Here is a 15,131-nt window from a genome sequence, read left to right as displayed (position 1 = left end):
CCTGCCTACACTGTGAAGCTTTCCATGTGGGAATGACCAGCAACAAACTGTCCATTCGCATGAATGGACACAGGCAGACAGTGTTTGTTGGTAATGAGGATCACCCTGTGGCTAAACATGCCTTGGTGCACGGCCAGCACATCTTGGCACAGTGTTACACCGTCCGGGTTATCTGGATACTTCCCACTAACACCAACCTGTCAGAACTCCGGAGATGGGAACTTGCCCTTCAGTATATCCTCTCTTCTCGTTACCCGCCAGGCCTCAATCTCCGCTAATTTCAATTTGCCGCCGCTCATACCTCACCTGTCTTTCAACAACATCTTTGCCTCTACTTCCGCCTCGACGGACATCTCTGCCCAAACTCTTTGCCAGATCTCTGCCCAAACTCTTTGCCTTTACAAATGTCTGCTTGTGTCTGTGTATGTGCGGATGGATATGTGTGTGTGTGCGAGTGTATACCCCTTTTTTCCCCCTAAGGTAAGTCTTTCCGCTCTCGGGATTGGAATGTCTCCTTACCCTCTCCCTTAAAACCTAAAACCCACATCCTTTCGTCTTTCCCTCTCCTTCCCTTATTCCTGATGAGGCAACAGTTTGTTGTGAAAGCTGGAACTTCATGTGTATGTTTGTGTGTCTATCGACCTGCCAGCACTTTCGTTCGGTAAGTCACATCATCTGTGTGTGTGTATCACACACACACACACACACACACACACACACACACACACACTCGTCATTCCAATCCTGGGACCGGAAAGACTTACCTTAGGTGAAATGTCTGCTTGTGTCTGTGTATGTGCGGATGGATATGTGTGTGTGTGCGAGTGTATACCCCTTTTTTCCCCCTAAGGTAAGTCTTTCCGCTCCCGGGATTGGAATCACTCCTTACCCTCTCCCTTAAAACCAGATCTTTAAATATTAACTGTTTTACTGAATGAGTGAGGTAAATTGGAATATAAAAGTAAAAGGGGGAGTTGACATGGTAGGCTGGAGGGGGTTATGGACATAAAGAATATATTGCAGAAAGAGTTCCGACTTGCACAGTTTAGAACTGTTGATGCTATATCCATGTAGGGCACTGTTTTTTGTTGCAGAGAAGTTGCCAAATGCCATTGCTGCTTTTAAGGTGACTGATTTTGATGTGTAACTCAGTGTCAGAGACAGGGCTGGAATAGGTAGCAGTGGCGGATGGAGGTATGAAATTGGTCTTGCAGCAGGTCTTCCACAGGGCTGTGATCCAAAGATGGCAAATTACGATTTTTGGAGGTACATGACACAGAGTGATGTAGTTGAAGTTTTAACTGAGATTTTGATTTAGCTGTTTGAATCTTGGATAATGTAGAGTGACCAAGGCGGTGCTCCTTTTGGCAGATGAACTGGTGTGAGAGGAGTGTTGGGTGTCTGAAGGCAGAGCACAAACAAAAAATGTCTGGATTGGACTGTGAGGGTGGTTTTTGGTTTATGACAGATGCAGTGAGGCTGAGAAGGGGATTGCTTGTCATTGTAAATGCGGCATTCGGGTTTTGCCAGATTTTACAAGGGGTGTTTGGTGTAGAATGGATGGAGTCTAGTGTTTCTGGTGGCTAGTAAATCTGACATGAAAGGGGATTCCAATAATACCACCGTTGAGGTTGGGGAGGTCCACATCATGGAGCTAAGGAGGACCAGAACCAAATACAAATAATTATTTGTTATTTATTCATCATAACTTAAATAATGAATAATATAGAATACTGCCACAATTACTTTGTGTACATCTCGAACAGAACATTCTTACTTATATCCAGTGATTGTTCCTGTGGCTCTGCACAGTTTCTTTTGATAAATAATTCATGTATGCATGATAAAAGATTTTGGCTCAGTGGGTAAATTCCAGGTTACAATGCTAAAGCTCTGAGGTTTGATACCTCGTTGGTCCTGGGTTCCTTTTTTTGTTACTTGTTCTGCCTTTGACAATGAGAAAAATGTCAAGATTAGGTGCATCATGTTTCGGAGTCCACGTTACACTATAGGTCCCCCTATAACTAGTTGGATAATTCGTTTCAAAGATTCGAGGAAGGCTACTGCATGCCACCTCCAATGGAACAGTAGAATACTGTATTATTCAAACCTGCCTTCAGATTGAACGCAGTTTTATTAATGCAACATACAAATGCTTCATAGCCAAATTACATAGCCTAACAGTTCCACTACTGATGCGACCCAATTCAGCTACATTTCCCACTGCTTTTGTTCCTCCTGTCTCCTGCCAACACACTGAAGCACTCTCGTAACTAGCCAAAGATGAGAAAGCAGCCAACATAGGCTCGAATCTGCAGTACCGTCCTCAATTGTACCAACATTATTGGATATAGAACTTGGGTTTGTAGTGCTACTGCTACAAAATGAGTGAACCAAGTAAGATCTTGTGAAGCTACTAACCTGGTTCGAACCTCATCTTCATGTTCTTGGTAGTTTGCTACCCGAAAACTGAACACTTTTTGCATGTAGAACTAAGTTACACAATAATGGATGCAATACCACTTTTCTGTAGTTTCTCTTGCTCACACATTTATTAATTGTAAATTAACTTTTGGGACAGTGTCCAGTTTCTTAATTCAGTTGTTTACAAGCACAAAAACCAGGCTAACCCACACACTCAGAGACATTTTCAGTGACAACACTTGACATGAAACTCCTCATCTCAAAATCACGGTTTATAAAACCACACACAATTGATCACAGTTTATTATACAAGTCACTAGCACAGTTCTACGAAACATGTCCACTGAATGTAGGCTGGTAAACACAGTTTTTATTTGCATCTAACGAAAAAGAACGCTCAGATATTCCACTCAGAAAAGAAAAATGATATGAAAATGTTAATTGTTCCTACAATGACTATGGACAGAAGACGCAAGTCGTGTAATAGGTCACCTGGGACAGCAGATTTTTAAGTTGGAAGGGGTATGTGAACTGGCGTAAGGGCATTTTAGGATTTTGGAAACTATATACTTGCTTATAAAACTTTATGGTTGAAATTTGAGAAAGTAGATAAGGTATGTGTTCTGACAGTGACTTGGCTTACATGATAAGTAGCTAATTAGTTAGTTTTTGTATATCTACACTGGAAATTACCTATTGACAAGTACAGTTGTCCTATTTGAAATTCTGATAATTTACACAAATTCCTAGTTAGTGGCATAATTGATAAATGGTGGGTGTCATTTGGTCCAGGAAAATTAGGGCAACCAGAATATGATAGTAAACTTGGGAATTAAATATGCATAATGGCATAAAAGGCAACAGTAATTTTATCTGTGTCCTGACATATATACTAATTATCTTCTAAGTTAATTAGTTTCCTGAAAATTAAAATACTACTTGTTGTTGTTATTGTTGTGGTCTTCAGTCCTGAGACTGGTTTGATGCAGCTCTCCATGCTACTCTATCCTGTGCAAGCTTTTTCATCTCCCAGTACCTACTGCAACCTACATCCTTCTGAATCTGCTTAGTGTATTCGTCTCGTGGTCTCCCTCTACGATTTTTACCCTCCACGCTGCCCTCCAATACTAAATTGGTGATTCCTTGATGCCTCAGAACATGCCCTACCAACCGATCCCTTCTTCTGGTCAAGTTGTGCCACAAACTTCTCTTCTCCCCAATCCTATTCAATACTTCCTCATTAGTTACATGATCTACCCATCTAATCTTCAGCATTCTTCTGTAGCACCACATTTCGAAAGCTTCTATTCTCTTCTTGTCTAAACTATTTATCGTCCATGTTTCACTTCCATACATGGCTACACTCCATACGAATACTTTCAGAAATGACTTCCTGACACTTAAATCAATACTGGATGTTAACAAATTTCTCTTCTTCAGAAACGCTTTCCTTGCTACTACTATGATACTACTATTCACAACACATTTTGCAGACAGCATCCACATGTCACTGAGTGTACCTCTAAAGATATATCACTTCATGACACATGGTTTACTATATATGACATCATAAACACTGAGATGCACGAGAAATGCTGCATCATGCATGACATGTTAATTTATTACTTGTTTACTTCTAACTCTATTCACAACACGTTTCGCAGACAGTAGGCACACATACCAGTAGATGTACATGCAAAATTATATCAGTGTACGGCATATAGTTCAGGAGGTACGACATAATAAATATTAAGCTGCAGAAAATGAAGCTGCAGGGCAAAATTCACTAGACATACGGGTGAAATATATATACAAATACACATGAACTAAGTTAAATAAGTGTGAAATATATTTGACATGTGCATATGTGAGCAAAGACTCGGGTAAAAAACTGAAACTAAACACATGGAATGATTTCAATCAAATTTGGTAAACATATTACTTGCAGTCTGGAAATAAACACTTTAGGGGCAATAACCACCAGCCTCCTATTGCAGTGAGTGCAATAAGATGGAGAGAGAAGGGGGAAGATGAAGAGGTGGACAGACAGTGAGTGGAAAGGAGAAGATAGTGACAGATAGGAGGAGGTAGCCACAGATAGTAGGAGGAGGAGATGGATGGAGATAGGGGAGGGGAAATGATCAAAGAGAGGGGAGAGGAGGAGATGGACAAAGAAAGGAAAGGTGAGGAAATGAACTGAAACAGGGAGGAAGAGAGAGTCTGAGAGATGGGAGAGGAGAAGATGTGTAGACAGAGGTGAAAAGGAGGAGATGGGCCGAGAGAGGGGAGAGGAGAAGATGGACCCACAAAGGAAAGGGGCAGAGATGAACAGGGAAATGAAGAGGACAAGATGGACAGAGGGAGGGGAAGAGGAGATTGACAAAGAGGGGGGAGGAGATAAAATCTCTCTGTTGGTGATTAGGTGATTTTCCAGAACCATTTTCATTACTTTTCCACATTGTCGTCAGTAATTGATGTGCTAGGGCATCCAAGGCAGTCATCGTCTTCAGTGTCAGCTTGACCTCCTTTGAAATGTTTATACCACTTGTAAAATCTTATCTCACTCACAGTAGATTTGCCAGAAACCATAGTCAACATTTTGAATATGATGCTGCATGTTATTCCATTTTTCAAGAAAATTGAATGCAAATTCTTTGATCCCTCTTTTTTGAAAGTAAAAATTTGCCGAGTACTTGAAAATTTGTATAACCTTTTCAACTGTCAACAATAAACTAAATATTCAGAACAGCTGAAAATGCAAACATACACATCAGGAACATGTTTACCAACAAGATAAAAAATGGGAAATTGGGTGTATAAACACCACGAAATTAAAAAATACCCATTACTTTTTGATCACACCTGGTATACGTGTAAGTATTGAAAGGAGTGCAACAGTAGCAGGTGGATGACTCCTAGCTTGCTCTGTTTCACTCAGTGGTTGGTAATGATTAGTACCAATGGACTTCAAATTTAAAAGCCTTCTAAAATAGCCCTAGTCAATTGCAAAACCACACAAAAATATAATGCTTTGTGGAAACCTGCTGAACATCCGAAGTCACTTGAAATATGAAAGAAGCATATTTGTACCATCAACTGTACAATTTTATGTTTATTCTCTACTGGTTTCAATTGTTACTATCATCTTCAGGGAGAAAAATATTGTACGTCAATGGATCAAACATACATTGCCATCATACAGGATGCGATCAAAAAGTGGTGGGACTGATTTTTTTAAAAAATAATTTATTACACATATTGATACAAATCCTCAATAACCTTCGAAATAGGACCCTTGTACTTTGTCACGCAAAGTATAATGTGTCTGCCAATCTGTGAATGCATTCTGAAAGTTGCTGTCAGAATGTTGTAGAAAGTCTGGCTTGCAAGCAGGGTGAAACAACTTGGCAGTGCCATACTGAACCAACTTCTACTGCACTAAGAGCGTGGTGTGACATGGCACATTGTCATGATGGAGCTTCCAGGAATGGCCGATTCCCCCTTTGCATGCGGTTGACTCATTTTCACAATCTCTCTAGGACTTCCGCATAACATTGTGCAGTCATGGTTTGTGCAGGGGATGCAGACTCCTTGTGAATGATGCCACAATGATCAAAACTGACCATGAGCATGGTTTGCAGCCTGGACTTGCTCATCTTAGGTCGTCTTTGGATGAGGAGATGTGTTAGTGTGCCATTCTGAAGTTTGACGTTTCATCTCCAGGGTGTACTGGAAGCACCAGATTTTGTCTTTGGTACCTTCATTATTGAGAAAATGTGAGCTTTCTTGAACACAGTTCTGAATTTTTGTTGAAATTTGCGCACAGTTTGCTTTTTGTTCATCAGTCAAGAATCTTGGCACAAACATAGCGTAAATTTTCCTAATTACCAAATCTCCTGTAATGATGGTTTGAGTGGTTCTGTAAAAAGGGCTTAACTACTGACTAATGAGATGAATCAATAACCAATGATAAGAGTCCAGAAGTTGTTTCTTTTTTTGTCTACCCTTGATGTTAATGGGTGACCGGCACATTAGTCACCAGTGATGAGATCCCTTTTTGATCTAAGTTTCATCAGAGCTTTGGAATTGAAACACTGTGTTTGGGCACCACTTGAGACATACTTTAAGACAAAAAAAGGGGGGAGGTAATGGTATTAATGACCATTAGTAGCGTGCTTGATGGCTCTACAGAGAAGGATGCGAAAACCAGAGGATTGTCCTCTTAAATATTTCAGCATACTCCCAACTTTCTATTGAGAAAGTGTCAAGATATGATTTGAAGACTTCATCAGCTTTCTACACCAAAGCAAGAACATGCAGGTTTCGAATCACTATCTTACCCATGATTGTTTTAAAATTCATCTTTGTTTCTGTCCTTGATCAAAAGAGGCGTACAATAAACCGCAGATGCATGAAGTCCAAAGAAATAGCAAACAAAATTTGGGTGAGGAGTTTCAAATGAATTTGTGTCAGAAAAGGAGAATCTATATTTCAATTTTGAATAGAATTTGAGTGGTGAAATTGATGGGTAACCACTACAAAGTTATTTACTAAACACTAGAGTATAATTAATGGTATCAATTTTTTATTGAAGCTGATCAGGATTTGAACATCTTAGATTGTTATTCTGAAATAATGGCAAATTCTAGGAGATAAAACTGAGCTGCTGTCTATAGCACACATGGAACAAATGCAGCAATGGCAAAACTTCAACAATCAAATAAAATTTTTTATGGAATGTTTGTAAAACAAATTGTTCTGAAAATTAATTAAAAGAAGCAAAATATACATTCAGTTTATGAATGACAAAGAATTGGAGGAATAAATATTGTTTATTTATAAAAGTTTTTATTTATAGATGGTGCATAACTTTTTTTTATTTGTGGGAACAAGCAATGGTTAGAAACAATTACTTTCATTATTCTTGAATAAAATTTTTTGTTTGTATTCATTATTGGTGATTCAGATAAATTTTGCCGAGTTTGGGTCATTGTCAGTACAATCAGTCATGGAGTTCATGGCTTTTCTGGGTAGCCTGTTAGTAGCTTTCTTTGAACAGTGTAGGTGGAGCATTCACTGAGTAATGTAAAAATACAAATTCTGTTTGTAAGCTTGTATGCTTGCTAGTTTTGACAAACATGTTCTGCCTTACCCAAAGCATCCCTCTGCTCTGCGTTCTTGGGTCACATTTGTTCACTGCAGTAATAATTTGTACAAAAATGAGAAAACCAAAGGAGAATTGTATGTTGTTATAAAGAAAGCCTCTTACCTGCTGAAATAGGAAACAAGTTATGTTTTGTTACTTAATTTTGCTCCAGGACAATTTATTATTTGAACTGTTTTTAATGGGCAAAAATGCAGTGAAATAACAGCTTAATTATGAGATGAAACTTACAAAAGTGCTGTCATGGAAAAGAGAGGGTCATCCATTAAATAATGAAAAGGTTTCATTTACCAGACCCATAAAAAAAGCCTTTTGTGTCTATTCAGGTATTTCCAAAAGAAAGAAAGAAAAGAGAGAGAGAGAGAGAGAGAGAGCGCACTGAATTCAAGGAAATAGCATGAGCAATTCTTTCATGCATGTACAAGGAACAGTGAATCACTCTGTATTAGTTAAGTTGAGGTGTTAAGCAATTCATAAATACAAGGGTAAGTCAATTATTATCTGCAATTCAGTTATATTTTTGTTTATTTTGGTAGTACTGTCATTTTTCATTAACGACGCATGCTTTGTTTATTTGTTGTTATATCTTTGTGATTTTCAAGCTGCTATGTTAGTTTCGTTATCGCTGCCATGCTGTTAATCATGGCTCCTCCGCTGTCTATTTGCACCAAAGAATAGCAACGTTCAATAATCCATTTTTTTGTGGTCAGAAGGTGTATCAGGGGCCAAAATTCATCAAAGATTTTCAGTACAGTGTGGGAACAGTGTTTTGCCACAACAGAGTGTCTGTGAATGGATTGAAAAATTCCAAAATGGTTGCACAAGTGTTATGCACGATGAAGGAGCCGGACGACCATTTACCGCCACAAATGAAGAAACCGTTGAGCGTTCACATGAAATGATTCTCTTGGGCATACGATTAACTATTGACGAAGTGGCACATCATCTGCAAATTAGTCACAATTCTGCCTATGAAATCATCCATGACAGACTTGGGTTTCATAAAGTTTGTGCAAGATGGATCCCAAAACACCTTGCACAGTTGCATAAACAAACACGCTTCGACATCTGTAAAAAACATTTGGATCACTATGGTAACAAAGGGGACAACTTCTTAGACAGGACCATTACTGGTGACAAAACATTGATCCATCATTACGAGCCAGAGAGTAAATGGCAGAGTATGGAATGTAAACATCCAAATTCACCATGCAAGAAGTAGTTCAAGACCCAACCGTCCACAGGAAAACTGATGCTTACAGTTTTTTTGGGACGCACAAGGTCCAGTACTGGAACATTATGGGGAAAGGAGCAGAACAATGAACAGTGTACATTACAGTGAGATGCTTACTGCGAGGCTAAAGCCTGCAATTCGAAGCAAACATCGAGGATTGCTGTCAAAAGGTGTTGTGTTGTTGCATTACAGTGCCTGTTTGCATACTGCTGCCCACACTGCTTAAACGCTCCAGAAACTCAAATTTGAAGTACTGGATTGTCCTCCAAATAGCCCTGATCTTGACCCCTTCTATCACTTGCTTGGTCTACTCAAACAGGCATTAAGCTTGATTTGCCTCTGACGAAGCAGTGAAAGAAGCGGTACATTCCTGGCTCGCAGCTCAACCGAGAACCTTCTTTTATGAAGGCATCAGGAAGCTTGTACAACAATGGACCAAGTGCATTGAAACGCAAGAAGACTGTCAAAAAATGATGTTCTTGTAAACTTCTTATTAGATTACAATAAAATTTTATAACTACTTTGTGGATAATAATTGATTTACCCTTGTAGTACTAAAAATATTGCTAAGCTTTTTGACAATGTCCTACTTGAGAACTTACAGAAAAACACACACACACACACACACACACACACACACACACACACACACACACACAAACGAGTGTACGTTGTACACAGCTTTGTGTATTTTGCTCCATTATGTTGGAGATAGATGTACTGCCAGGCATAGTAAGGTAACACAATCATCTCAAAATGATTGACTTCTGAATGAGAAGAGAGAGATTCTAATCTCTGTCCATCAGTAATGAAGTAATTTAAGATAACAAAAGACAATGTAAATTAAACTGCTTCAGTGAAGACAGAGCTGATTTCTACCTACATATAAGTCAAAACTGATGTATTACATGGGCTTTTATTATCTCTCGTTATTTATTAAAATTTATTTTTATTTTTGCAGATAAAAAAGTTTTATTTAGAAACTATGAACTCTGCTTCATTTCTCCCCCACTCCTTGTCACACAGTGTTTTCATCTACAATGATAGATTTACATAATTTTAGAATTCAGTCTGCAGAGTCACAGCATTAGAATAGAACAAATAGGAAACTGAAGAAATCCTAATGATGCTGTTTGCTTGTAATGTTCATCTTTTTAGTGTTGATTTTCTGTTGATATTTTTAATTAAAAAAAATGTGTTGCACATATTCCTTACTGCAATTAATTTTACTGTATTTATGTAGTTATTAAACATGTATCAGCCCAGTTTTCATAGAGTCTCTCCTTTTTTCTACAGGTTCATTTGAATTTCTCAGCAAGTGTTGGCGTTCATTATCAACAGTACTTTCCAGACTTGGAAATGCAGAAATAGTGTTTTTCTGCAGTAGCACTGATGCTTAACTAATTGTTATACATTACTTATAATATTTTATTTGTCAGTCTTTAGTACACCTAAGAGAGCCAGACTTTTTTTATAATAGGAGAAGTTGTTCTGATTTGGAAAAGATGTAAAGTGCAGTATATAGTGGGCTTTTCAGTCAGGTTTGCGATATAAGTCTGACCTATGTGACAAAAAAAATTTGGTGTTTTAAAATCAGTTACATAACAGGTTGTGCCAAGGTGATGAGAATTGCTCCCTTTGCTCTCATAATTTTACACCCACTTGTGTTCTTTCCTTATCAGTGAATGTATTCTTATCCCCTCCCATACATTTCTTTCTTCATTTTTATCATATTATTTGTTTAATATTATAAGAACATGTGTAATATTCGTTATTTTTTATTCCGTCCCTGCTGCCCACAGTGACATTCAATGTGTACTTCTTTTTTATTTCATCACTGTTAAGTCATTGGTGAAAAATCTGTGTATTTTGTCGCAACCTATTGCTGTGCAATTTTTCATTTGCTGTCTCTACTTGAATGGTTAACACAGTTGTGTGTGTGTGTTTTGTGGTGCCACTGCTTTTGATTTTAAATAGTCTCTTGACACTTTCAATGTAATTGGAAAGTCAATAGATTGTTTAAGGATGCAGTCTGGTTGAATAACCTGGAAGAAGTAGAAAGACTTTCCCTGGATATGACCAGCTGAGAGCTTTGTCATGCAGGTAAAGCCTGATTAAACCAGAACGGGCTCAGTGTGTAACTTTTATATATGTGCCAATAGACTGGATTGCTGAAATGGCCATTGTTAGGTAACTAGTCTTTACAGTAAGTGGCAGCTGTCATGGCAAGTTTTATTTTATTTTATTATTTTTTTTAACTCCATTATTGTAACTTGTTTTTAACATTCCATTGACAGCAGTGAAATTTCACTGATAATTATGTACTTATATTATTTTTAAGTTTATAGGCACTTATTTTTTACCATTTTTTAAAATGTTGACACTTACATTGGTATTGTGAACAAAGACGTAGGAGCTAGAAAATTTTATTAGTATTTGTTTAAGTTAAATATTATTGTTTGAGCATCATGTAGATGCATTTTATATAATGGACATAACAAAACATCAGAGTAGATTATGATATTCTCTGTCATGTTCTTTCCAAGATAATTTCTAGTTTGTGACAAATCTGTGCTGAAAAGATAAGTAGATATATCTAGCAATACTATGCTTTCTGCAAATTCTTACAACATGTTTTATGTGGAAAATTGTACATCTATAAAATGGTAATTGGGTGTGGATTTGGGAGTGCACAATGCTATGCAGCCTCATTCAGGTCCATGTTACTTCTTAATCTGTTTGGATGTTAAGGAAAAGTAATGCTATATATTGAGATTTTGATGATGCATATTCTGTTAAGAGTATTTCAGTAATCATAAGCATCATATTATCAGTGAAACGTGATATAGTATTTACATGCCAAAGACCTTAGGCTTATTTAGTTCAGAATACCACAAAAAAGGACTAATGATTGAGAATGAGAAGTCAACATCCACCTTGCGGAAATAACCATGAGCTGTTACAAGATGCACCCTATGAGCTGATGTAAAATGTTTGTTGACTTAACACCAGAGGAAGGGGCCAGATTAATATATTTAGACTCAGTCTGCAATGGAAAAATAGAGTGAGACATTTTTAGCAGGCTATAAAAATATCAGAGTTAAGAGGTACAGAAATTTTATGTGCATGGTATTGTGAAATGTGTTGAAATAGTCAACTACAGACAAACAAAAATTGAGAGAAAGAAAAAAATCCTCAGAATCTGAGCGACAGTGTGCTAATGGAAGAAGAAGGGAAGGTACCCTTGACTTCATCATTCCCTTACAACAGCTTTGTTATGCTTTTAACATAAACACTGCCATCTCTCTCTAATTGTCTCCTATGGTATTTCATGTTAATATCTTTAATCTGCAGCCATATTACACTATCTGCTACAAAAGTACCTTGTCTCTCATACCTTCCTTCTCTGTTGAGTGGTTTATATCTTTCTTTACATATCATAACCAGCTTAAGCTCTAGTGAATCTGCTGCCAGTGCAGTAAACTGGTAATAATAAGTAAATAAATAAATACAACATGTAGCTCCCACTACAGTGGTGATATAGAAGTATAGAGTTTTCATTATTTTGGATTATCAAATAGCCTGCAGTTTAACTCATTTACCTTTATTGTTGGCAGTACGAGAGAAACAGGTTGTGCTGCTAAATTTTATTGTTTTCCCTAAGCTTAGCATCTGAGACCTAAATTGATCTTATAGTTAACAGAAACAAAATTAATGTCTAGTACAATAATTTCTATTTTCCACCACTTCAGTGGCATGTATGCATGCCACTGCTTAAATGTGTAAATAATGGAAGAAGATAAGATAACATCTCACCGTGTAGTTGAGGCATCGTAAGCTTGTAAAAGACTCAGAATGTTGCAGAGTTTTGGATGAATCCTCCTTCAGAGCTTTTGTGTATACATTCAGTTGCAAGGCTACATTGCCCCCAGCTGACCACATGGGGCTGGCACTGCAGCTTGACTGGGTTTGGGAATTGTCGAGTGGAGTGGGTAAGGAGAGAAAGAAGAGGGTGTGATGGTTGGGGTGGCTGACAGCAGGCAAGTAGAGGCAGCAGGTGCATGAGATACGAATGTGGGACTGGTGAGCTAATCTTGGCTGCAGGCAGGGTGAGTTGTACATGGTGTGTGATGGTGTAGAGAAGTTGATTGGGAGGGGAAATCAAACAGAGGAAGAGGAGACTGTGGAGAGGTGGTCAGGTGGGACAGTGTAATGGTACAGTTTTTGTGTGCGTGCTGTAGAGTTATGTAGAAGGATTCATCCTAAAGCTAGCAACATTCTCAATCATGTTTATGTGCCTATTGACAACTCGACACCTGTTCCATAGAGAAATATCTTTTCTCCTTCCATTATTTATATTCCACACAGGACTTTCCATTATCGTATTTACATGCCACTGTTTATTTATTCAGGTAGATTCTCATTTAGACTTGCCACATTCAAGACCTTCTTGCCCTAGGAAAGTTTGACATTGTCATGAGGAATAAAACCTAAGATCTTCACTCCAGTGGCAAGCAGTGCTAACCATGAAACTTTGAAGGTAGGGAACATTATTCTAGGGGAAAAAAATCAGGTTCTTAATATTCACAGAGAAAGTGAATGTTATGTGTAATACAGACATAGAAGATATGTAGAAGGAAATGTTACCAAACTGTACAGTGGTTTCAATGCAGGAAATCCAATAGGAATAGAGAATTCTGCAGGATAAAGTAAGATACCTTAAAATGAGAGAAGTTGGGCTCCATTCATTACTGTAGGGTAATCTGTTTCAATACTGCCCCTTAAGGCCCTGCACTCTCAGGTGCCCCTTAGCTCAGCTGCGGACAGGCACAGCTAGCACGGCCGCCAAGCAGCCCTGTTACACTCATTCTGCACGTACGCAAACCACTTGCCCCCCCTTGCCCATGTGCTTGACAGCTGCAGAAGAATGATCCAGGCGCTTAACGGCCCTCACGTCAACTGTTTACCCACCTGTACCTGTGAGTGAACAGAACAGATAGTTTCACTTCAGGCATCAAATGATTTTATTCAGTTATAAGCTTGTCAGTTGAGCAGTGCATTTATATACGTGAGGCACATTTTGAAGTCCCACTATCGTGTCTTTCATTAGTCAGACATTCACAGCAAAATATATGTAGTTGAAGTTAAAGGGATGAAACCTTCTGTTCATGAAATAATGTTGTGATCTTTGTTACTTTTGTTAAATTGTGGGAAGTGTATGAATGTCATAACTGTGATAAATTAAGTGAGGACTATGAAAAAAGTCAGTTTAATTGCAGTTGGGTTGAAATTCCAGGTGTATTTGTATATTAAGTAATTAGGGAAATTTCTTACCCACAAAATTGTGTTATGCTATCTTGTCTTCATGTAACCTTGTTGGCTTACAGTGCATTACAAGCTCCTGACTGCATATTTTGCAACATTGCTGCAATGCTTTTGTGAAACTGTGGTGTTTGTTGATTCTTTTCAACTGTGTTTAGAAGTTGTACTGAATGAAATATCTTCTTTGCACAGTGTGTAATAAACATCAGTATTTTTTCATCCTTTGCTGTATTTGTGGCCATGTTACTGAATCTGGCACTCCAGTGAATGTGGCACAGCTGAAGTTGAATTGGCTGTCAATTTGTGTATAGGGCCACTGCTATTCTACACTTTGTGTTTCCCAAATTTTAATTGTGTCAAATTATTTACTAATCAATAGTGGCACTGAAATTCATTGTGTGAGATATAAAGTAAGACACTCTCTATGTTTGTAAACTGTCTGTAGCTCGGGCAGCAATCTCTTATTGAGTCTATTGCAAGTACACTGTGATGTCTACAAGGCCCACTGCCTCTCTGTTCCTCAACTGATCTAAGAGTGATGTATCACACCCATATTTTCTAGCCCAGTATTAAATTAATTATAATATGTGTGATGATTTATTGCAATTAGTGTTCTGTAACTAGGGAAAAGAAACAAAAAATAAGTTGTGACAGCCTCCGTCCACAGTTTACAAATTATATTGTATGTATGTAGTTTATTTTTTTATTTTATTTTGTCCTTGGAAAGACCAAATAAAGTTCACTGTATTATTGTGATCTGTGTAACTCAAGCAATGTGAGAACTTTCTTTTTACATTATATTTGTCACCCCTATTACCTTTTTGTTATTATTATTATTATTATTATTATGGCCATCGTAGTTGCCGAAATAAATGGGTGTCACACATACCACATTTTATCTGCTCTGTTGCTGTAATAACTCTTATTTAATTACACTCCGAGCTATGTAATATGTTGGTAGGTGTTTAGATTCATGACAGCAGTCAG

At 37.9% G+C, this 15,131-nt stretch overlaps 1 protein-coding gene across 1 annotated transcript in view; it reads left to right on the top strand.

Annotated features, from left to right (window-relative positions):
- Window positions 1-14,914, top strand: part of LOC126470285 (putative inactive tyrosine-protein kinase Wsck) — a 158,904-nt gene extending 143,990 nt beyond the window's left edge. Inside the window, exon 12 of the mRNA XM_050098036.1 lies at window positions 10,119-14,914. Coding sequence (XP_049953993.1) covers window positions 10,119-10,193 — 75 coding nt within the window. The 3' untranslated portion in view covers window positions 10,194-14,914. The remainder of the gene's footprint in view (window positions 1-10,118) is intronic.
- The last annotated feature ends 217 nt before the right edge of the window (window positions 14,915-15,131 follow it).

This window comes from Schistocerca serialis, chromosome 3, assembly GCF_023864345.2.
Source record: "Schistocerca serialis cubense isolate TAMUIC-IGC-003099 chromosome 3, iqSchSeri2.2, whole genome shotgun sequence".
NCBI lineage: Eukaryota > Metazoa > Arthropoda > Insecta > Orthoptera > Acrididae > Schistocerca > Schistocerca serialis.
The sequence above is the reverse complement of the archived record's forward strand: the minus strand, read 5'-3'. Positions and strand labels throughout refer to the sequence as shown.